At 27.9% G+C, this 24,319-nt stretch overlaps 4 protein-coding genes across 4 annotated transcripts; all 4 read right to left on the reverse strand.

The window, feature by feature from the left end:
* Nucleotides 1-333: 333 nt before the first annotated feature.
* Nucleotides 334-6,104, reverse strand: LOC118074655 (uncharacterized). The gene is made up of 16 exons (XM_035096042.1): nt 5,682-6,104; nt 4,937-5,178; nt 4,605-4,856; nt 4,455-4,539; nt 4,169-4,395; nt 3,944-4,093; nt 3,727-3,859; nt 3,234-3,660; nt 2,919-2,935; nt 2,158-2,420; nt 1,831-2,082; nt 1,677-1,761; nt 1,297-1,514; nt 1,073-1,222; nt 863-995; nt 334-789 (listed from the first exon to the last, which is right to left on the reverse strand). Exons 1-16 carry the CDS (start codon nt 5,704-5,706, stop codon nt 350-352), a joined length of 3,099 nt encoding a protein of 1,032 aa, XP_034951933.1. The 5' UTR covers nt 5,707-6,104; the 3' UTR covers nt 334-349.
* A 773-nt stretch (nt 6,105-6,877) lies between these two features.
* Nucleotides 6,878-10,095, reverse strand: LOC118074714 (sialin-like). Its single transcript, XM_035096152.1, has 7 exons — nt 9,959-10,095; nt 9,469-9,701; nt 9,153-9,404; nt 8,992-9,076; nt 8,663-8,880; nt 8,227-8,509; nt 6,878-8,161 (listed from the first exon to the last, which is right to left on the reverse strand). Exons 1-7 carry the CDS (start codon nt 9,981-9,983, stop codon nt 7,704-7,706), a joined length of 1,554 nt encoding a protein of 517 aa, XP_034952043.1. The 5' UTR covers nt 9,984-10,095; the 3' UTR covers nt 6,878-7,703.
* Nucleotides 10,096-10,403: 308 nt separating this feature from the next.
* Nucleotides 10,404-16,800, reverse strand: LOC118074826 (uncharacterized). Its single transcript, XM_035096313.1, has 15 exons — nt 15,444-16,800; nt 15,109-15,366; nt 14,966-15,050; nt 14,673-14,890; nt 14,450-14,599; nt 14,215-14,347; nt 13,738-14,153; nt 12,767-12,800; nt 12,376-12,620; nt 12,039-12,290; nt 11,870-11,954; nt 11,526-11,743; nt 11,303-11,455; nt 11,093-11,225; nt 10,404-10,925 (listed from the first exon to the last, which is right to left on the reverse strand). Exons 1-15 carry the CDS (start codon nt 15,717-15,719, stop codon nt 10,495-10,497), a joined length of 3,087 nt encoding a protein of 1,028 aa, XP_034952204.1. The 5' UTR covers nt 15,720-16,800; the 3' UTR covers nt 10,404-10,494.
* A 60-nt stretch (nt 16,801-16,860) lies between these two features.
* Nucleotides 16,861-24,074, reverse strand: LOC118074854 (sialin). Its single transcript, XM_035096352.1, has 8 exons — nt 23,548-24,074; nt 19,642-19,886; nt 19,321-19,572; nt 18,772-18,856; nt 18,330-18,547; nt 17,682-17,831; nt 17,455-17,587; nt 16,861-17,379 (listed from the first exon to the last, which is right to left on the reverse strand). The coding sequence occupies exons 1-8, from the start codon at nt 23,570-23,572 to the stop codon at nt 16,940-16,942; spliced, it is 1,548 nt and encodes a 515-aa protein (XP_034952243.1). The 5' UTR covers nt 23,573-24,074; the 3' UTR covers nt 16,861-16,939.
* Between the last annotated feature and the right edge of the window lie 245 nt (nt 24,075-24,319).

The raw sequence follows: 24,319 nt of genomic DNA on the forward strand, positions 1-24,319 counted from the left end.
TGTGTAAAAAACCATTGAAAAGAATGAGTCATTTATTTATTATTTATTGATACTTAAAGATGAAAATTTCCGAATAAAAATAGTTTGTCATTTCAAAAATGATTCATTTTGGCATAGATCTTTTTTTATTGTGTTATTTAATTGAATCATTTATCGATATCTATGTAAATTTCTTTGCATAAAATGTACTATGAAGACAATAAAATTATATTGAATGTTATCATTATTAATAATTTATTTTTTATTTTCATCATTCTACAGAATAGAAAAAAAAAATTATTAACATATTTTAAATAAAATTTAGTATTAAACATTTATAAAAGTTCCATAAAATCTAGGTTATTCAAATTCATATATCATTTTTTAATGGTACAGCTTCTTCTTGATTGTTTATTTTATTAAGTTTTATTTTTTTCTTTGAAAGATTATCATTGCAGTAATTCCATTCTTGTACTTCCCCGGATCCAAGAATAAGGAATACAACAGCTTCAAATACATAAAGACCAGCAAGAATCCAAAAAATAATTTGCCATTGGCCATAAGTTTGATTGTTTAAAGTTAATGAACCCACCATAAGACTACTGAGATAACCAGCGAGAGAGCAAGCAGTATTCACTAAACCATAAATAGTTCCAGAAAAGTTCGGAGCAATGTCTAAGCTATTTCCCAGAAATCCAGCTGTTACTGCTCCATTCGTTGTTGATGCTATGGTAAAAACAGTAACAGCAATAACTCGATCACAACCAAATTTCGCAAGAATAATCATACACAATCCTGGTATAATACTGGCTAAAAAAATAAGTTCATTAATTAATCAGCTATTTTTTTTAATGCAATAATAATTTAATTTTACTTCATTTACCTATAGTATTGAATACTTTGCGAATAGTTGTTACTGAGCATATTCGTTTTCGGTGCAAATAATCAGCAATTATAGCTGACAGAAGACCGAAAAAATATTGTCCTATAAAAAGTAAGGAGCAAAGAAGACCATTCTGAAACGAATAACAGCATTCCGATAAATTAATATTTCAATTTTTTTTTTGTTTTCAATATCTTAGTAAAGAGTTACTTCTTTGATTTCATAGTTTAAAATGTATTTCATATATGTTGGTAACTGAGTTAAAATCGTAAAAAATCCAAAATCAGTGCAAGCACCATAAATAATTATCGCCCATACTGGTTTTGATGTCAAAATAGATTTCCATGGAACTTTAAATGTCTAGAAAATTAGTAAAGTTAATGATCAATTATTGCTAAATATCTGATGTACACATTGTTATAAAATTATTTCACCTTGGTTAATGAAGTTGGTCCAATAGCATCTTCAATCTTTTTTCTTTCTTCAACTGATATTCTTGGATGTTGGGCTGGAGAATCATACACAACCATAAACCAGATAATACTCCAGGCACAACTGATACCTCCAGTAAAATAAAAAACTGATTCCCAGCCTAGAAACTCTATGAGATACCCTCCAACCTGCATTATAAACGCAGCACCAAGTGTAGCCGCTAGAAAAAACAAACTGTTACGTATGATATCTTTCAAAAATATTTGTGAAACTGATAATTATAAATTGATGGCTAACAAAACAAAAAATAAAGTTACTAGTTCGAGTTGAAAAAAGATTGTAATTTATTTGAATATAAAATAGTAAACTCTATTTGACTTACCCAACGTATTAGCTACGAATTTACTACGTTCTGTAGGTGGAATCCAGAGCGATATCAAAGGATATAATGCTGGCCATGTTGCACCCTTATAACATAATTTAGTTTCATTTATATTAAATTATTGATGACATTAATTAGTAATCGAACATCTCACTAGCATTAATCCTAAAGCTATTCGAAGAGCAGCCATAGCTGCATATCCAAAGGAAGCTGCTAAAGGTGTGAGAAGTGTAATAATACTAGATGAAAGCATAGAGTATCCAAATACTCTCTTAGCTCCAACTATTTCAGCCAAACGACCACCTGGTAACTCTGTGCATATGTATCCCCAGAAGAAAGCACCGAGAATTAAATTAACTTCATATTCATCCCAGTTGTATCTCGTTTGTAAACGTTTGTGTTCTAACTGCATAAATTGTTTAACTAATTACTTTTCACCATTACAAATTTTCATATTATTTATTACAACATTTTTTCTTACTTTTAGGTCAGAGGAATAACTATCATTATCATTATAATTGAATTCAATAATTAGACTTGATTGTGAGGTATTTGTAGCTGTAGAATTAATAGCAGATAATGTTTCAGAATATTCATCACTAACATAAGTTAAGTTAGTAGATGTAGAATTTCGTGGAACAACCATTGCAACTATAGCGATTGTTAAATTTACTCTTAAAATATAATTACATATAAATCCCAGGATGATCATGATGTTCAATACATGACGACATGTTAATAGATCTGTGAATAATTGATGCGTTTTTGATAAAAAAATAACTGATTATAAATATTAGATAAATAAATTTAATATTTTATTCGATAACTTTGATGATAACAAATAAAAAAAATTTATTACCTGATATTTTATGACAAGATGCCATTTAGTGATCATAAAATTAAAGGAACCCAAAATATTAACACTTAAATATAAAATATTTGAATTATCAAGAATTCCTATTTATGGAAGAATTGATCTTTCATTCACACCTGGCTCATTAACTATAACTGTACAATTTTGCACTCAAGAAAAGATGTTAATATTTATTTAAGCTTACTGAGATACTTTTGAGATGACATTTGACATGCATATGATTAAAAGATCAAATAAATGATTTATTTGAATAAGAGATATGAAATTCAAATGGAATAAATGTGTGCAAGATTGAATATGAAAGGTCTAATAAAAACGAAAAGCTTCACTGTACATACATTAATAAAATCAAATCAGTCAAAAACTACATAGTTCATTCACTTTACTACAAATTTATTGTGTTTTTATTTCTTTTTGTCATTCAATGAAACAGGAGGAAGAGCTTTTGCCACAGTTGATTTTTTTTTCAACTGCATTTTATCGAAAAAATAATTTTCTTAAGAAACTAAACATGTATTAAAATAAATAATTCGTTAAATCAAAGGATAATTTGTAGAATTATATAATAAAAAAGTTCATTTTCTTAGCCACTACGTTAAAAACTATCTAATACTTATTTGATATAAGAAGAATCATTTAAATATTTTCTATGTACGCGCTAGTGCTATATTTAAGTTTTATACTTCAAAGATATACCTTCTTCTTCATCCTTCATATCATTGGGTTCTATTTTTCTTTTAAGATAGTTATTATCAGGATTATTCCATGGTTGTAATACTCCAGATCCAAGCAGAAGGAAAATTACAGATTGAAATATGTACATCCCAGCAAGAACCCAAAATACAATTTGCCATTGTTTATATGTTTGATTGTTATAAGTCAAACAACCAACCATAACACTGCTAAGATAACCACCAAGAGAGCTAAGAGTATTTGCAATACCGAAAATGGTTCCGGAAAAGTTTGGAGCAATATCTAGAGCGTTTCCAAAGAAACCACCTCCAATGGCTCCATTACATGTTAACGCTAAAGTGAAAGCTGTGACGGCTATATTTCTATTGCAACCAAATAAAGCTAAGGATATCATACAGATGCCTGGTGCTAGGCCTCCTGAAATTTAAGACATTTTTAAAACCTTTTCGCTTCAATTTCGATGTAAAAGACTTAAATTCTTACCAATTGCATTAAATATTTTACGAATTGCAGTGACTGAAAGTTTATTGTGATGATAAAGATGATCAGCAATTATTGCTGAAGATAAGCCAACAAAATATTGTCCAATGTAAGGTAAAGAAGACAAAATGCCGTTCTAAGAATGAAAAAAAAAATTGGTGATAGAAGTTAGATTAAAAAAATTTTGCAATAAGTTTAGCTCTTTTTGTTCAGTTAGTACCTCCTGAATTCTATAGTCCAAAATATACTTCATATATGTCGGGAGCTGGGTTAATATAGTGAAGAACGAAAATGCATTTGCAGTTCCATATAAAATTATTGCCCAGACGGGTTTTGACGTGAAAATAGATTTCCAAGGAACAGCATGAATCTGAAAAAATTTTTCATTTATTTTCGTGGTTAGCATTCATTTTAATCACTTAAATGATCAGAAAAATGCGATTACCTTTTTTTTATTATGAGAAGAAGCATTTCCAATAGCTTCTTCAATGTATCTCCTCTCTTCTATTGATATTCTTGGATGTTGAGCTGGTGAGTCATATACAACTGAAAACCATATAATGCTCCAGACACAACTTATTCCTCCAGTAAAATAAAAGACAGACTCCCATCCCAAATTAGCTATTAAAAAACCACCAATTTGCATCATGACAGCAGCACCCAACGTAGAAGCTGAGAAAAAATAAAATGAATCAATTTGTGATTCATGATTTGTTTATAGTTATACATACCCATCGTATGAGACATAAACTTGCTACGCTCTGTGGGAGGAATCCATTGAGCTGCTAAAGGGAAAAGAGCAGGCCAAGATGCACCCTGAAGATATTATTTATAATAAGAAATTGTTTTTAAGATTTCTATTTTCACAATTATTTACTTACCAACATAAAACCAACTACTACTCGAAGTGCAGCTACAACTTGGTATCCAAGAGAAGCTGCGAAAGGTGTGAGCAGTGAAATTATACTGGTGGTAAACATAGCAATTCCAAGTACTTTTTTTGCTCCAATTACTTCAGCTAATCGGCCACCTGGTACTTCTGTACACAAGTAGCCCCAGAAGAAAGTACCAAGAACAAAATTGACTTCGTATTCATCCCATTCATACCTTGTTTGAGGACGTTCTACTTGTACCTACATCAATTATTTTATTAATCTAATTTCTTGAAAAACGATTCAATAGATTTTAGTAATTATTTATTTTTCATTATTACTTTTGAACTATTAAAAATATTGTCAGTGTTATTTGAAGACAATTGATAAATATCAATGTGACCGGTATTGATAGTTTGTGAAGGATCAGAACACTCGTGGCTTATATAGGATGAGTTAGATGATGAATTACTAGGAACGACCATTGACACTATAGAAATGATTAAATTCACTCTCATCATGTAGTTTAGCATAAATCCTGAGATAACCATTATGTTTAAAACGTGACGACATGTTAATAGATCTGTAAACAATTCATTCAGTTTGTATTCATTAAAAATAAATATTATTAATTAAATATTTTCGGTATTTTTACTTACAATATTATTTCACTATTAATATAATAAATTATTCTTGAATGAACCTTATTAATGCTTAACAGTAGTTTATTAATGCTTTCAATAATTTTTTTATTCGACTTGAAAACTTAGTCTAAGTTGATTTAACACATGGTTTCTTATGAGAAAAAACTGAGTCATCATATAATATCGGTTTTTTATTCTTTTATAAAAATTAAAGAAAGATATTAAGTAATTTTCAATAAAAGAATTTTAAAAAACGTTATTTATTACATATTATATCAAATAGAATAAATGTAGTCAATAATGGTGTTAAACTTTATACAAAAAAAAAAAAATTAAATGATTTTTTACTAATGTTTAAGTATGAAATCTTGACAAAACAGTTTGTAGTAAGAGTTGTATAACATTATTTACAATCGTAGGTACAAAGATATAATTTTCTTACCTGAAACTTGACAGAAAGATGCCATTGATACTAATGAACTAAATTAATAGAGTTATCGTTGATAATTTGTGATCGTGAAAAGTAGGTAAAAGATAAATAAATTTATCTTACATTTATATTTTTTATCACTCTTACAATTTTGACTGCTGTTAATTAACCACTTAAATACTTAATTATTTTTTAATCAATCTCATTACCAAATTAATATAAATATTAGAAAATTTCTTATCGAATTTATACTTAATTGACTAAGAAGTTCTTATGTAAAACAATAATTTTTTGTCACAATAGCATAATGTGACGTTTGAAAGAATATTTAAACATTTATTCAAGTTCGAGCTCCACTAAGAAACTACAAACTGACAGTTGACAAGTACGGGATTAAATAAAAGCAGTCTAATCAAAAAGTTATACAATAGATATCAATTTCAAAAATATCAAATGTACATGAAGTTGTAATAAGTCTTGAGAAGATAGAAAACTCAACTATATTTTATTTTCAATTATTCATATTTATATAACTAAACTTCTTCTTATCTTTGATGGCATTCACCAACTTTTATGTTGGTTCTACTATTCCAAAAATTACAAGAAAGTGTATAAATTATATTAAATTAATTATACAGATAAGATACGTGTATTTGGAACTTTTTATTATTACTATTATATTCTATGGAAAAAAATTTTATTTATCAGGGTTACCAAATATTATATCGACTCATGTGGTTTCTTATAATTATTGTATGACTGATATTTTTCGATGACGTTGATATTGATTATTAGCTTCATTAGTTAACGTTATTGTAACCCTTTTTAACTTATTCAAAGATAATTTTTCCGAGTAACTTATGTTTTGGATTTACTACGTAACAGTCCAAGTAGATTTAACTCAATCAAGTGGAATTAAAATTAATTCTATTAGAAAAACAAAAAATGAATTTATTTAACATTTGATAAGCTTTGAAATATTGCAAGTGACATATTAAAACATATGAAAATTGAAATAGTAATCTATTATTCAAGTAAATAAAACTTATTTCTCTTACTTACTTGAGAGGGGAAATCTCGACTTGTTGTTAGTTTAGTAGACAAAGAAAAATTTCTATTTATCAAACTGTTCTTGATCTTACTAAATAAAAATATACTATTTCTCTATTCTAAACAGAAATATAGTGTTTTATGACGAAACAAAAGGTTAATTTTTTTTTTTATTTATGTGTAATATTTTATGTTAAACGCTCATTTCTTCATTAAAACTGTTATGGATAATAGTGTAGATAAACTTGATAAAAATCGAACTTTCGAATAAGAACATTTTTTTCATTAATTCTTATTTTCATTAGTGAAGAACAAAGGAAGATGATGAGGATATTTCAAAAAGTGTTCTGAATTTAAATTATCCTGAATTTCTCTCTGGTAAATTTTGATAAAGTTAGTAGATTATAAAGTTCTATTTCACATAATGCTGGTATAGAAATTTCCTGGATTTCATAAAAGTATGACTTTTTATCGTATTGAAAAGTAAATAATGATTATTGTAAATAAATAAATAAATAAATTTACTACATCTTTGTTAAATAAAACAGAGGGCAGTGATAAAAAATTACCAACACTTCCTGATCGTGACTACTTTACCGATTACCAAACTGGCTATTTTATTATCGAAATAGCGGTTACCTACATATACCGCATAAATTTCAAAATTGAAAACTGATTCTCGGATTCCTGCTTTCTACTGCTTGCTTTTATTTTGGAAATCCAAAATGAAAGTTGTTTCATATATCTGTTTTCTCTTATTTTCAAATTCAATTTATTATCTGCCAGATTTGACAAGTTACTGTTTCACTACTTTATCACTCACTTAGAAAGTTATTCAAAGCATGTCAAATTATATTTCCAATTTTGCTATGGGTAATCTGAGATGATTGTATTTTTTAAATTTTCAAGAGACTTTGTTTATTTCGAAAAAAATTATTTATGGAAATCATAGATCTAGTTCAACTCTATCTAAATATTTTATAACTATTTAACATCATCATTTTTACCATCTAAAAACGAAATTGACTCTTCTTCTTGTTTTTGAATATCAGTCAATTCTATTTTGTTCTTAGATTTTTCATCACTCGGATTATTCCACTCCTGTAACTTCCCAGTACCACCAATAAGAAATGATAATGCTCCAGTAATGTACATGCCAGCAAGAATCCAGAAAATAATTCTCCACTGTCTAAATGTTTGATTATTATAAGTCAATGAACCAACCATAAAACTCCCAAGATATCCAGCTATGGAATTAAGAGTATTTGCGATGCCATAGATTGTTCCTGAAAAATTAGGAGCAATATCTAAACTGTTTCCAAGGTAGCCAGCTGTAATGGTTCCATTAAGTGTCAATGCTATTGTAAAAATGGTAACTGATATAGCCCGATCACAGCCAAATAGAGAAAGACAAATCATTCCTATTCCTGGTGCCAAATCAGCTAAAAAAACAAACATGATAAATATAATTGAATCGATACAGTCAATTAATAAATTAGCTTCTTACCTATAGTATTAAATATTTTTCGTATTGCTGTAACGGACAGTTTGTTCGTACGGTGAAGATAATCAGCAAATGAAGCTGCAAATAGGCTAAGAATGTATTTTCCAATGTATGGCAAAGAAGATAGAAGACCATTTTCTTCAATTTTATAATTCAAAATATATTTCATATACGTTGGCAGTTGATTGACAACGCAGAAAAATCCAAAAGCATTACAACCACCAGTAATGATGATAGCCCAAACAGGTATTGAAGTGAGAATAGATTTCCAAGGAACTGGAAGGGCCTAAAAAAATCAACTTGTTATGATTAACACCAACCTATAAATCAAATAATAATAAAACATTTAAAACTGAGAAGGAAATAGTAAAGGAAAAATCAATAATAAATAATCATAATATATTATTTTTTAATAAAGCTGAATTAAAAAAAATTTCACCTTCTTTGTAGAAGTATTTCCTAAAGACTCTTCAATGTATCTCCTTTCTTCAGATGATATTCTTGGGTGTTGAGATGGGGAGTCATAAATAACTATGAACCAAACAACACACCAGAAACAGCTGATTATTCCAGTAAAGTAAAAGACTGATTCCCAACCATATGAAGCTATCAAAAAGCCTCCAATTTGCATCATGACTGCCGCACCAAGTGAAGATGCTGAATAAAAAGATATTTTAATCTTTTAATTTGGGATAACGCTGATGAACTTCAAATATATCATATTCAACCTACTATGGTATGGTAAACATTGTTTTAATTCAAACATACCCATCGTATTAGAGATAAATTTGCTGCGATCTGTAGGTGGAACCCAGAGAGATGCCAGAGGGTACAACGCAGGCCATGTGGCACCCTTAATGTACAATAATATTAATATAACAGTGTTTAGATGGTTTCATTTCAATTTTAATAACCAATCGTGTATTTACCAACATTAATCCCAGGGTTATTCGAAGTAAAGCTATAAACTGATATCCAAGAGAAGCTGCAATAGGTGTTAGAAGAGTAATGATACTGGAGCAAAGCATCGAGTATCCTAATACCCTCTTAGCTCCAATCACTTCTGCTAATCGACCTCCAGGTAACTCTGTACAAAGATACCCCCAGAAAAAAGCTCCGAGGATAAAATTAACTTCATATTCATTCCAATCATATCTCGTTTGAGGAAGTTCATCAGGTAACTGGATGTATAAATAACTTTATAACTCTTATTTTATTGATAAAATAATGATTATTTATCCTTACATCTAAAGTTGAGATGTAATTACTATCATTGGAAGTAGAATTCGAATTTGTATAATTAATCATAGAAGATGGCTCAAAGCATTCCTGACTCACATTAGACATATTTTGAGATAAGGAATTGCGTGGAATGACCATTGCTACAATAGCAATTGTTAAATTAACTCTTAACATATAATTTAACATAAATCCAAAAATCACCATAATAGTTAAAACTTGACGGCATGTTAATCGTTCTGCAAATAATTCAGTTTATTTATTTGTTATCATTAACAATAATTTACGTTTTTTAAATTATTTCTTAATTTATATTGTTATCTATTTTGCATCGTTATCAATGATAAAAAAAATACTAATGATTACTTATGAAGCGTGAATTAAATTTTATGGAATATTTTTTTTAAATATTATTTCTCATCTTACTAATATAATTTTTTTGAATCTATTTGTTTTATAAATTGATTATTACAGATCTTAGAATAAGTATTCTTACCTTGAAGTTGACGAAATGATGCCATTTTTATTCTACAAATTTTTGTAAACTATAAACTAATAAAAAATTCTCAATAATGGATGAATATTAAATTATTAACATGCACTATTATTTAGTCTCAAAAAAAAATATTTCGATTGTCACACTTCATTTAATGTGATAATTTTATTTTCATTAATTAATAAAAGTTTATAAGATATAAATTTTTTAATTCTATTGTTGATATTAGGGGTAAAAAAAATTAACATTTATTAATATTTAAGCATTTCAAATTCAAAGAAGACACCAACGTTCATGAGAGCTCAGTTTCTACAGAACAACTAAGTTGATACATAGAGAATACGTAAATAATGAAGATAACTTAATCGTTCGGTCATATATCTGATAATAAATGTGAGTAACTTCTGAATAGCGAATCGAAATAGAATCAACATACGTATAAAACAATGTTCAAAATGATATTTTATTTCTTTTTCAAAAATAAATCATAATATCAAATCACACATGACAGAGAAGACGTATTAGACCAATCACTTTTAATTTAAAACTTTAGCTTCTTCTTCATATTCTATATCAGTTTGCTCTATTTTTTTCATTGAAACTATTTCATTAGGAGTATTCCATTTTTGCAATTCTCCAGTGCCAAAAACAATATACATGCTGGCCCCAATAATATAAATTGTAGCCAGAATCCAAAAGATGACTTGCCATTGTCCATATGTTTGGTTATTATACGTTAGTGAACCTACCATGAGACTACTTAAATATCCAGCAATTGAACTGAGAGTATTAGCCAGACCAAAAATCGTTCCTGAAAAATTAGGTGCAATATCTAGACCATTGCCAAGGTATCCAGCTGTGACTGCACCATTAAGTGTTAATGCTATTGTAAAAATAACAACTGATGCGGTAGGGTCATAACCAAATTGGGTCAAAAGAATCATACATGCTCCTGGTGCTAAGCCACCTGAAAGAATAGAAGGTATCACTTAGTTTGATTGTTTAGCAGCTTGTAGGTAACTTATTGCTATGATTATGGTATTAATTATAAAACTGAATATTTTTTCTGCTAATGAAATCTTTTTAGAAAAGTATTCAACATTAGCACTTATTTTTAATACAAAAAATACTTGCATAAACTATTGAATATTTTACGAATTGCAGTAACAGAAAGTTTATTTTCACGATGCAGATAATCAGCAATAGCAGCTGCCAAAACACCAAAAAAGTATTTACCAATGTATGGCAATGAAGATAAGAGACCATTCTAAAAAAATTTAATGAATAAGATGGTTTGAACTACTTTTCATTCAAACCACAAAAGAGAAATTTATTTTCACTCACTTCTTCAATTTTATAGTTTAAAATAAATTTCATATAGGTCGGTAATTGAGTAAAAATGGTGAAAAATCCAAATGCATTACAAGCTCCTGTAATTATTATTGCCCAAACAGGCATTGATGTTAGCATAGATTTCCAGGGAACAGCATAGACAACCTAGTCGAGGTAATGACATGATTATTTAGTTTTAAATATGTTAATATTTAAAAAATAGTTATAATGATACTTTTTTTGATGCAGTGAATCCAATGGCTTCTTCAATATACCTCCTTTCTTCAGCTGATATCCTAGGATGTTCAGCTGGAGAATCATAAACCACTAAAAACCAGATAATGCTCCAAATAGTTCCAAGTCCTCCGGTAAAATAAAAAACTGATTCCCAGCCAAACGTTGCAATGAGCAAACCTCCAATTTGCATCATAACAGCAGCTCCCAAAGCAGAAGCTAGATGTACAGAGATAACTTTTTAATACACTACGAGACAATTCAAAGTAATTTTAAGGATGCTCGGGCATAAATATGTAATGAGAGTTTTAACGTTTAATAATGATAGATAGTTTTTTAACAAACCCATCGTATGAGATATAAATTTGCTACGATCTGTAGGTGGAATCCAGACAGATGCTAATGGATAAAGTGCTGGAAATGTCGCACCCTGAGATATAGTATATAATTATTATTTTATCAAACATGACTTTATATATTTACATAAATAGTTAGTAGTATTTTCTGAACTTACCAACATAAAACCTAAAATTACTCGAAGTATAGCTACTACTTGATATCCAAAAGAAGCTGCCACAGGGGTCAAGAGAGTAATAACACTTGATATAATTGTAGAGTATCCAAACACTTTCTTTGAACCAATTACTTCAGCTAACCGACCTCCTGGTATTTCAGTGCAAATGTATCCCCAGAAAAAAGCTCCAAGAACATAATTGACTTCATATTCATCCCAGTTATATCTTGTTTGTGAACATTCCTCTGATAACTGTGCAAATTACTTTGTTAATATATCTATGATTAAATAGATAAATAAGCAAATAAATGATTGATTAAATTAATTTTATTCTGACCTTTGAATGATTTAAGTGGCTCTTGATAGAATTTGCAGTAAATTGGTCATCTCTTATTTGTGTAGTATTTACAAAAGTTGAAGGCTCAGAACACTCGTGGCTTGTATAAGATAAATTAGATGATGAAGAATTACGTGGGATGACCATTGAAACTATTGCAATAGTTAAGTTTACTCTTAACATGTAGTTCAACATAAATCCCAAAACCACCATTATATTTAAAACAAGGCGGCATGATATCTGATCTGTAAATAATTTATTCAACTAATATTACTTTATGACTTTATGTCATAATGATTTTGTATTCAACTTTCTCATATATACAAACAGGGTTGTTGTTTTTAAATTCAAAGTAATTGACACATTTAATCAAGATCACTGCCCTACTGACTTGAAAATGAATTTAATATCGTTACGAGAAGTGTCTATACGTAAATAACAATTTTCATGTACTTGTATAATATTAGAATAACCTTAGTAAAGTTTTTAATATATCATAAAAATTGAAAAATTATTTTAAAAATTTGGTATTGATAAAAGCAACAGATTTTTTTCTGTAAATATATCAAATAATAAAATTACCTGAAATTCGATGGAAAAATGCCATTTATAAAGATAATTGAATAAAGATTTTATTCAATAGAATAGATTAACACAGAGGTAAGGTCCAAACTAGATTCAGACTTTTTTTTACTTATTTTATATTATTATAAGTCTATCAAAATTTGATAAATTTTATTATTGTAACGTAACAAAAATCATTACAGTTTGAAAACTAAATTTTTTCTTCACTCATACTTCTCTACTTCATAAGGTTAATGTTTATAAATATAGAAACATTCGTTCAAGTTCAAGCGCTCCACACCAACTGCCAGATCTCACTCAGCAAGTATTTTAGCAGAGATAGCATCACAATCATTCAATCAACTATCTAATTTCAAATTGAATTTACACCATTATGGTTAATCGAAAAATTCTGATAATTGCATAATTTTCGGATAAAAAAATATAAAAAGTTTAAAAGATCAGGCTCTTTTTATGAGTCGGTTCTGGTATATAATTTTAAAAGTTAATCATTATTTTATAGAAAATATCATTGAAAAATATGAATCATTTTCATTTTATCGTTTGTTATGATTTAAATTTATTTACATACGTATAAAAGAAATAATATAGTACAAATTAAAATAAATAACATGGCATACGTCGAATAATTGAGACGAAAATTAAAAAGTCACAAAGTGAAATATATATATATATATATAGATTGAAAAAATTATGTAAAGATATAAAACACATGTGTGTCCAAAATTATTTTATTTATAGATGCACCTTTTAATATCATTATGATTAAAGACATACAGTTCTTTCATCATCTTCTTTTTCATCAAGTTCAGTATCAATTTGTACATCTTTATTATCAGGAATATTCCACTTTTGTAAATCACCAGTACTAAAAATGAGAAATATGAAACCTCCAAACATGTAAAATCCACTGACTATCCAAAATACGATGCTCCATTGACTGAAGGTTTGATTATTATTGGTCAGAGAACCAATCATCAAGCTGCTGAAGTAACAGCCAAGAGAGCTAAATGTATAAGCGATACCAGTGATGGTACCAGAAAAATTTGGAGCAAAATCTAGAGTATTTCCAATATATCCAGCTGATATCGCTCCATTAGTTGTCATTACTAAGAATATCATAGTAATGAATATAACTCGGTCATAACCAAACTGAGTTAAGAAAATAAAACCTAATCCTGGCATAAAAAGACCTGGAAAAGTTTTTATTAAAAATGATTTATTTCAAAAACATATTTTTAAACTTTTTTTTACCTATGCTATTAAATATTTTTCGAATTGCAGTAACCGAAAGTTTATTTTCACGATGAAGAGAATCAGCAATTGTAGCAGTTATGAAGCCCATTATGTATTTACCTACATAAGGCAGAGCTGACAAAACACCATTCTAAAATATGAACATTAATTATAATCTTTATCAATATTATTGATCAATATATTAAAATAAATATTAAGTTCAATCATATTTTTTTCTTCAGCATATAATTACTTCTTCAATTTCATACTTCAAAATATGCTTTAAGTATATCGGTAACTGTATTGTGATTGTACAGAACCCAAAGATACTGCCAAAATTGGCAATAATTATTGACCAAACTGGAGCTGATGAGAGAATTGATTTCCATGGAACAGCATATATCTTCAAAAATGATAATAAAAAAGATCTATTTATTGAATTAAAATATACTATTCTTTATTAAAAAATATATTACTTTTTTGGAAAGAACTGATCCAATAGCTTCTTCAATTTTTCTTCTCTCTTCAATCGATATTCTAGGATGTTGTGCTGGTGAATCGTAAATAACTATAAACCAAATAATACTCCAAATACAACTGATTATTCCAGTAAAATAAAAGACTGATTCCCAACCAGCAATACCTATTATAAATCCGCAAACTGGCATTACGGCTGCAGTTCCTAGAGTATACGCTGAGAAATGAATTTGAATATAATTTAAATTTCAAATATTAGCAGTAATCATTCTTGATTGTATTGGCAACTTACCTATCAAATGAGACATAAACCTACTTCGTTCTGTTGGTGGAATCCAATGTGCAGCCAAAGGAAGAATAGATGGCCATATAGGACCCTGAAAAATGTTTATTTTTATCTATTCTCATTTACATAATTTGTAATTGTTGATTTACCAAAATAACACCCAAAATAACTCTCAAACCAGCTATAGCTTTGTATCCAAATGTTGCTGCAAGAGGCGTAAAGAATGTAATAATGCTAGCAATAAGTATCGAATATCCAAAGACTCTTTTTGCTCCAATGATTTCAGTCAATCGGCCTCCCAACATCTCTGTACAAATATATCCCCAAAAAAAAGCTCCAAGAACAAAGTTTACTTCATACTCATTCCAATTATATTTATTTTGTAATAATGATTGATCTGTTGTTAACTATAAAATTAATCGGTTGCTTCAATTTTTCTTTACTTAGTAAATACAAAATAACATTTATGTTTAACAATTCTTACATTTGAATTTGTAAATTGAGAATTATAAACATCTATATTAAATCGGAAAATATTTGATTGTGAAGTATTTACAAAAGTTGGAGGTTTCCAATGATCTGGGTGAGATAATGATGAATTCAGAGATAAATTGCGTGGAATAACCATTACAACTATAGCCATTGATAAATTAACTTTTAATATATTTTCAACCATGAATCCTAAGGGAACCATGATGTTTAATATTTGTCGGCATGATATGTTTTCTGTAATAAAATTATTGCTATTCATATTTATCATTTTTTATTCAACATCTCAGATTATTAAATATTGAACTTTTTTAAGACATTTTATAATTATGATATTCGACCATACTGTAAATAATTAAGTAGCACACGTTTTGAAGGTGAAAATAGTGATAATGCTTATGATGTTTATTTATACCTGGTTATCGTTATCGAAAAACTTAATGCGACTATTGATCACCTTGTTACCTACATTTTTTAAAATAGCACATAATTAAGAGGAAATAAAAGCCATGTTAATTTTTGCTATTTATGCAAAAAATGTTCAACATTCTGTCGTTTACTAACAATTTATACAAAAAACCAACAAATATTATTGTATAATGGAATAATTTTTTTTGTTCACTTCTATGGCATTTAATTTAATAACAATAAATGAAAATCTACAACAATCATGAACAACAATAGAAAATTCTTAAGTTACAAATTATTTCGCTTGAGACATAGTGCATGTGATAATTGATTATCAATAATAATATTAGAAATATTTATCAAATGTATTAAATAAATATTTCATTATTAAAGCTGTAAATTACAATTGATGGAATAGAAATATCTCACCTAATATACGACAAAAAGATGCCATTGTATGTTATTGAATTTTTTAGTTGATAATAAATAATTAGATTTATAAATTTTTGAAAAGTTTTTCATCAATAATTTTTTTCAGTTACAATACTCACATTTTAAACATAAATGACTCAGATAACAATTACCTGACTGAAGTAAACTTTTGTGAAGGCTATAGCCTGCGTTCTACTGGCGAATCAGCGACCAGTTATGCTAATTCAGTTTCATTCAAACTCACTAAGTTAAACTTTCATGAATATAAGAATCATACAGATTGAGGAAATAAAATTAGAGTAAATATAATTTCTATTATCAGTCTTTTCATTTTATTATACTGTTATCCTACAAAACATTCCTCAGGTTGTGAATCCTTCTGGTTTAAATCTCAAAAAGTTACAAAATATTTTTTATATTTCAATCCATCTGATACTTGAATGAATTAGATTTTTTTAACAATTATAAAAATAGAGATTCTTTCGTAATTTTATGTTTACTGAAAATCGTTTGTCAATTAATAGTTAAATATTTACAAAATCTGTTTCAAATTTTACCGTTTTTTTATTACATTTTTCAGCATTATGATGTAGCTTTTAATTATTCTTCAAATCATTTTGATCCATTGAATTCATATTTTTTGTCATTCATTCATAATTTTTCATTTAAAGATGTTGCTTCTTCTTCATTTTTAATATCAGAAAGCTCAATTTTCTTTCTTGAATGTTCCCCATCAGGATTATTCCACTTTTGCAACTCTCCAGTGCCAAAAATAAGATATACACAGGCTCCAAAAATGTAAATACCCGCAAGGATCCAGAAAATAATACTCCACTGGTGGTAAGTTTGATTACCTAATGTCAATGAACCAACCATCACAGTACTGAGGTAACCACCAAAAGAGCTAAGTGTATTTGCTAAACCAAAGATAGTTCCGGAAAAGTTTGGAGCAATATCTAAACCATTGCCAAGAAATCCAGCTGTTACAGCACCATTTATTGTTAATGCTACTGTGAAAATAGCAACAGCTACAACTCTGTCACAACCAAATTGAGACAGAAGAATCATACAAAATCCAGGAGTTAGAACACCTATAAAACATTAGATCTTATGAATTTGTCTTTTTTTCTTTTAAACATTAATAGTAGTGAAAAATTGATGCTTACATATTCCAGAAAATAGTTTACGAATAGCAGTGACTGAGAGTTTATTTGTTCGACGAAGATAATCGCCAAGATAAGCTGATAAAAGAGCAAAAAGATATTTTCCAATATATGGAAGAGATGATAATAAACCATTCTAAAAAAAGAGAACGAACAATTAGTCATATCTGAATAATTTATGAATAAATACATTATTTATTTGTTTGCTATTTCGTTAATGTAAATATTACCTCTTTAATATTGAAATCTAGAATATATTTCATGTAAGTCGGTAACTGATTTATCACAGTAAAAAATCCAAAGACATTGCAACAATGAATTATAACTATAGACCATACTGGCATTGATGTAAAAATGGATTTCCATGGGACAGCATGCACCTGAATGAAACAACCAATTACTATATATGTCCAAACGTGTACTACATTTTGATATAAATAAAAGATCAAGTGTATTTTTTCAACCCTGCATAAATAAAAAATGAAAAGACTTGTTTAATATACAAAAGAGATTCATTCTAGATTTAACACTATTTTATTATACATGACATAAAAATGAAACAATTACGTGAATGAAAAAAAATTGTAATTTTCCATTTTATTGGACCATTGAAAGTTTTCTGACTATTAAATAATGATAATCAATACAAAAAGTGATTATTCACTGAGTTTTTCATTTATAGAGAGTAGATTACTAACTAATGATCATATGAAATTTTTATGAGTTATTTTTACTCGAAAGATTCTCAAAGACTTTATTGAAAGTTTAAAAAGCAGAGAAAAGTTGTTGTTTGATAGTTTCAAAAAAATAAACTTTATCAAAATCTTAGATTTTCTATAAATAAAGTATTCTGAGTAAAGCGACATAACTAGTATTACCTTTTTTGAAGAAGTGTTTCCAATAGCTTCTTCAATATACCTCCTCTCATTATCGGTAATTCTTGGATGTTGTGCTGGCGAATCAAAGATAACTACCAACCAGACAATACTCCAGACAAAACTCAATCCTCCGGTAACATAAAAAACAGATTCCCATCCAAGAGAAGCTATTAAGAAGCCGCAAATAGGCATGGTAATAGCAGCTCCAAGCGAAGATGCTAGAAAAAATAATGTTTGTTATTCAGTAATAAGATTAATTGATCTTTATGACTTGGAGATCATTACACCTATTAATCCTATAGTTTCTATTGATCTCAATTACACGGATCTCATGGCTTGTTTGTTTCTTTTCTACCAATGGGAATCATAGGTCAACAATGTAACATATGGGGCGTTGACGACACAGTTATGTATAATTATTGCTGATTATCTTCTAACAAACCTATCATATTGGACATAAACTTGCTACGCTCCATAGGTGGAATCCAAACTGATGCTAACGGAAGAATTGATGGCCATGTTGCTCCCTGAAAAAGTCACTCGTTATTATAAAGATTCAACTCTATTCAATGATGTTCAATAAAGAATTATTTTTTTATTTACATAACATTGTACGGACGTCAATAATTTTAAAATATTGTTATTATTTAATTCTTAAACATTTTTATTGACCAGTTAATTATAAAAACACATATTTCTCTATTGAACTCTTCAATTTAAATTTTCTTATAAATAGTTAAACTGGCTGATAAAGAAAATTGATGACGATGAATGTTTATATTTTGCTTAAAATGTAGCTTATTATAAATTTATAATTGTATAGATAACATTACTGTTGCAGTTTGTAAATCATTCTTAGCAATCAATAATTGTAATTTTCTGAATAATATTATGATAACAAAAAATTTAAGATATTTATTGATGATTCGATAAATTAATCATTAAAAGAAGTTCATTCGGAAACTGTATTCATTAATTTCTAAGTAATTACCAGCATGAAACCTAAAACTACTCGGAGGCCAGCTGCAGCTTTGTATCCAAAAGTAGCTGCAATAGGTGTCAAAAGTGTAAGTACACTAGCGATAAGCATTGAGTATCCAAACACCCTCTTGGCACCAACAACTTCAGCCAAGCGACCACCAGGTAATTCCGTACAAATATATCCCCAGAAGAAAGCACCAAGAACGAAATTTGCTTGAGATTCATCCCAATGGTACTTTGTTTGTGGACGTCCTTCTCGAAGCTATAAAATAACTTTATTAGTACACTTCTTATTAAACTGATAAATAAATCAATTCACTTTTCTACTTACTAATGAACTAGCTAAATTACTGTCATTGACATCTGTAGTCAATTTCTCATTTTGTATTTGAGTAATATTAACAATTGTTGCAATTCCAGAACACTCGTGACTAATTTCAGTTGAATTGGAATGTGAAGAATTCTTTGGGTAGACCATCGCAACAATGGCAATAGTTAGATTTACTCTCAGCATATAGTTGAGCATAAATCCGAAAATTACCATGATATTTAATACTTGGCGACATGTTAATCGATCTGTAAAAAATTCCTTCAGATTATATTTATTTACTTTTCATCTTGAATAACTCTGGTTGAATTTAGCCCACTCATTCAATTACAGTCTCACAGTGAATCAGATACTGCCAAACCAATTTAGGTCAATACCAGAATTTAAAATTCAGTGAAGATCAAGTTGACAATACTCAATTCGGTGTGAGATTTTACTAGAATAAACTAGAACGGGACATCAAAGACTTTTATTATTTTTATTATTATTATTCAATAAAAAAATTCCCTTTATATCATTTCGAAGATAATAATAGTAATATTGATAGATAATTTTCATATAATTCAAGTTTGGACTTTATATTAGAAATGCAATAAAAATAATCAGTTTCTAACGTTTTATAATAAAAATGTATGATTTCTTTCACATAATATTTCATTTTTAATAAGTTAATAGTCAATAATTATTATTTATTGATTTAGTAATTTGCTATTTTGTAATACTTTATCAACAACTTGTTATTACAATGAATAGTATAATCATCTAAGTAATATTGAGAAATAGAAAAAAACATTCAAGATATGGAAATGTGAATATTTTTCGTTGGATATCAAACAGTAATTGATTATTGACGTCTCTATAAATTGATAAGATTAGAAAAAAAGTTTACTGACAAAGAGAAAAAAAAAAATAACGGAATTTACTTGGCTAGCCCAAGCATTAACGTCATCATTTTTGTATGTATATCTATTTCGTTTGTCTATAGATATTTATAGTTGGCAAACTCGTCTTCAGTAGAGTGTAAGGCCGAGGCCAAATTTATTTCTGATTAAATCTCGTGGGAATAGTTATTCCTGAACCGGATGGGAAATTGCCGGAAAACAAGTTATCGTCATTCTAGAAAAGTGTTTATTACTTATTTTAAATGAGGTAACATAGTTAGATAATTAAGTCAGATAGTAATAATTTCACTAATTCATAGAAATGTAATTAACGCAAAGGATTTATTTGCAATAATTATACAAATATGAGATAATCAATCATTAAAATATGTCTTTATTAATCACAAAGATGGTATCTATAGGCACTTAAATTATATGTTAATTTTCACAGTATAATTGCCAGAAAGAATTGAACCAAGGATACAATCAATTTATTATTTCTGTGATGGGTTATGTTTTTATTGTCATCTAATTGAACGGAAGTAGACTTTTATTTGCTTATTCCGGTGTTATAAGGACTTTAATTGAAGATGTCTTCACGAGACTTTTATCTAATTTATCAAACTCTTTACTGATAGAAACATCCATGTATTATTTTTCAATTCACTCAATATAATAATGTTAATAATTATACTAATTATAATAACAATTTTGTTTATAAACATTTGCCCATTAAACTCAATTTTATTCATGTAGATCAATGTTATGTATTTGTATTAGATATAAACTTGCATTTCTATTTTGATGTTTATTGATGTATATTGTCATGAACATGACATTCAGTAATTATTATCAAGATAGTTTTTGAAGTAAAGTACAAATACAGTTTATGTAAAAATAAAAAGTTCAATTGCATAATTAATTAATTTTATAAATAATTTTATTAAAGTAAAATAACTTATGAACAGTAATAGAAAAATAATTTTAGAATGGAGTGGAGCAATGATTCATCAATGAAATAGCTGTGAAAGTGGTCGATAAAAAGCAAATACAATAGACTCCTCGAAAGCACAATAGATTTATCAACATTTGTCTGTACGCGATATAAGCTTAATATAAAGTGACAGTTTCTACGAAAACGATTTACTCCAACATGTTTTAATCATTTGATAGTTTAATTGTTATTAAAATAAAAAAAGAGGTCAATTTCTTAATTCCAAAAGAGCCTATTGCCAATATATTTTTATTTTATGTATAAATTGTCTTTTCAACAATTCGATTTTATCTAATCTAATTGAATAATTGATGCTTTTAACATTTAGTTGTCTTTAATATAGCATGGGTTGATTTAATGACGTTGCAGCATCAATGACATATACCACATTAGTTGCAATAAAACCATAAAATACTTTCTTCATTAATGAGGCGTAAAAAAGAGACTTTAATCTTTACATCTTAACATAGCTAATAGGGAGATAAGAAATTCAATTTTCCGGATAGAGAAGATAAAATCTTAAATACTTGAGAAAATTCATTGCACATATTAATTGATAAAAAAAAACATAGCTCAGCTTTATGATTATTTATTTGCTTTTTTTTAATTCAACCAATAAATTTTATTTATTATTCGAAAATAATTTTGTGTAGTATTAAAAGATTTTATAATTCTTCAAGTTATTTTAAGAATTTAATTGGATCGTGATAGACAATTGTATCAATCATTGCACAATAATTAAAATAATTATTTTTAATTAACTAGTTAGCCAAGTATATACATTTAATTCTTAAAAAAAGTATTATTGTCAACGGATTTTTTTAATGGCTGGTGATTACTGATGACGATGTCATTTTTTTAAATTAACTAGTTGATTAAAATTAACCGAGTTGTTTGATAAATGATTTGACATTTGTTGTATGAAAATTTATTGACAAATCCTTGAAAATATTTGCACTTAAAATAATGTCATTAACAATACAGTAATTTTAGTAAGAAAATTATTATTACCATCTATGAAATGTATTTAATCATTAATTAACCTGTGTGTATTTTTTACTGATCAAAAATTTAATGAAAAAAATTACTCATATGGAGTCATTTACGTAGGAAAATTGATTAACGTATCTCATGTCAAATCGTCTTTCAAAGAAAAAATTTTTTTGTACAGTACCATCGGTGTCATTAATCGCAGGTATTTAAAATTATCATCTCTAAAGGAATAAATATGTCTATATAAATTTTTTTTATTTTCAAACAAAATAAACAGATTTTTACAATGATATGAGCATGCAGATATATTATTTTTGAGTAAAAAATAAAATTGAATTTCGTTTAAAAAAAAATCCTTTCTGTATAATAAACAATATTATGAAGTAAATGGAACTTTTGATGATTATTTATTCTTAACAACTGTCATGACGTTGAAAAAACCAGTGTACTTTCTGTAATATTAATCTAGATTATTAGATGGAGTAATTTCATTAACAATGAGCTCATTACCAGGCCATTACCAAGCATTAATTTGAAGGTGACAGAAAAATTTTAATATTTGGCAAAGAAAAATTAACTTAAGAAGAAGAATAAGCTAATTTGATGAACATTACCCGCCTATCGACCTTCATATCAATTAAAATTATAATGAATTTTTTTTTTAAGAAGATACGCGCCATGCGTCAGAACTAACAATAAGTACTAGAGAAAAATGTCGCGTGTGGTGAATGCTAAATTCAAAGAGATTTGCATTGCTAAGCACTAAACAGTATATCGCTGACTTTGAAGTTTGCATCACTCTGCCAATGAACTATCTGAACTATATTAGATTTAACAATTGCACCTTTATCAATCAATCATTCAATGGTTTTATGAAAAATAAGTGTTTCATAATTTTAAGAGGAAAATTAGGTAATTAATATGAGAGTTGAAAAATTTCTTTAACCAATTTTTATCTGAAATGAATCCTTTATAATTTACAACTTTCTCTGCAATTGAACTTGTTAATTTGCCTCACGACTATAGAAAGAGTTTTCTTACCTGTTATTCGACGGAAAGATGCCATTTACACAAATAAATTAAGTGGGTAAAAAATCACCGAAGAAAATGTTTTATAAAAATAAATCAAAAACAATTTTATCAATAAAAATATACGTTAATTATCACTCTAAAAAATTTTCTTCTTGATTAACGTTTATAAAACTAAGTAATTGTGTTGAAGTCTTTAATACTTCTTCTTTTAATGATATATTTAATAATTATTATTAAAGTTAACTTCTACTGTTGGATAAAATCGATAAAACTGCAGTAAAGGAAGAAATTCAAAAATCTAAAACTATTCCTAAATTTAAGTTCACAATTCGAGCATTCATACTTTCGAGATCAGGCACAAAAATATAAATTAAATACACGACTTAGGGAAATGTGCCAACGTTTATTCAAGCCGGAGTTCCGCGAGGTAACTGCGAACCGGCAGTCAGCAAGTAGCGTTTTGTACTGAGCCCAAGTTCTGTTCTGAAGTGTTTCGAAGAGAGCAGGAGGTATAGTTGTATATACAGAGAAACGACGACGACACACTAACGAAGCGAAGAAAACACTGTTGTTATATACCACTTTGTTAGAGAGTTGATGTCGTAATATAATTGACTGCCTAACTATTTATCCCCACTAAAAAAAGGGACAAAGGTTCCTAGAATCCTTTGGCTCATTTGTATTGTTCAGAAATCATCGACTCTTCTAATTATAGGTCTTTAAATAATAATTAAATTGATTCAGCAAACATAATCGTGAAGGCTATTGAACTTGATACAAT

The sequence above is a fragment of the Chelonus insularis genome, unplaced genomic scaffold (genome assembly GCF_013357705.1).
Source record: "Chelonus insularis isolate UGA/USDA-ARS -01 unplaced genomic scaffold, ASM1335770v1 contig_139_pilon, whole genome shotgun sequence".
Taxonomy (NCBI): domain Eukaryota; kingdom Metazoa; phylum Arthropoda; class Insecta; order Hymenoptera; family Braconidae; genus Chelonus; species Chelonus insularis.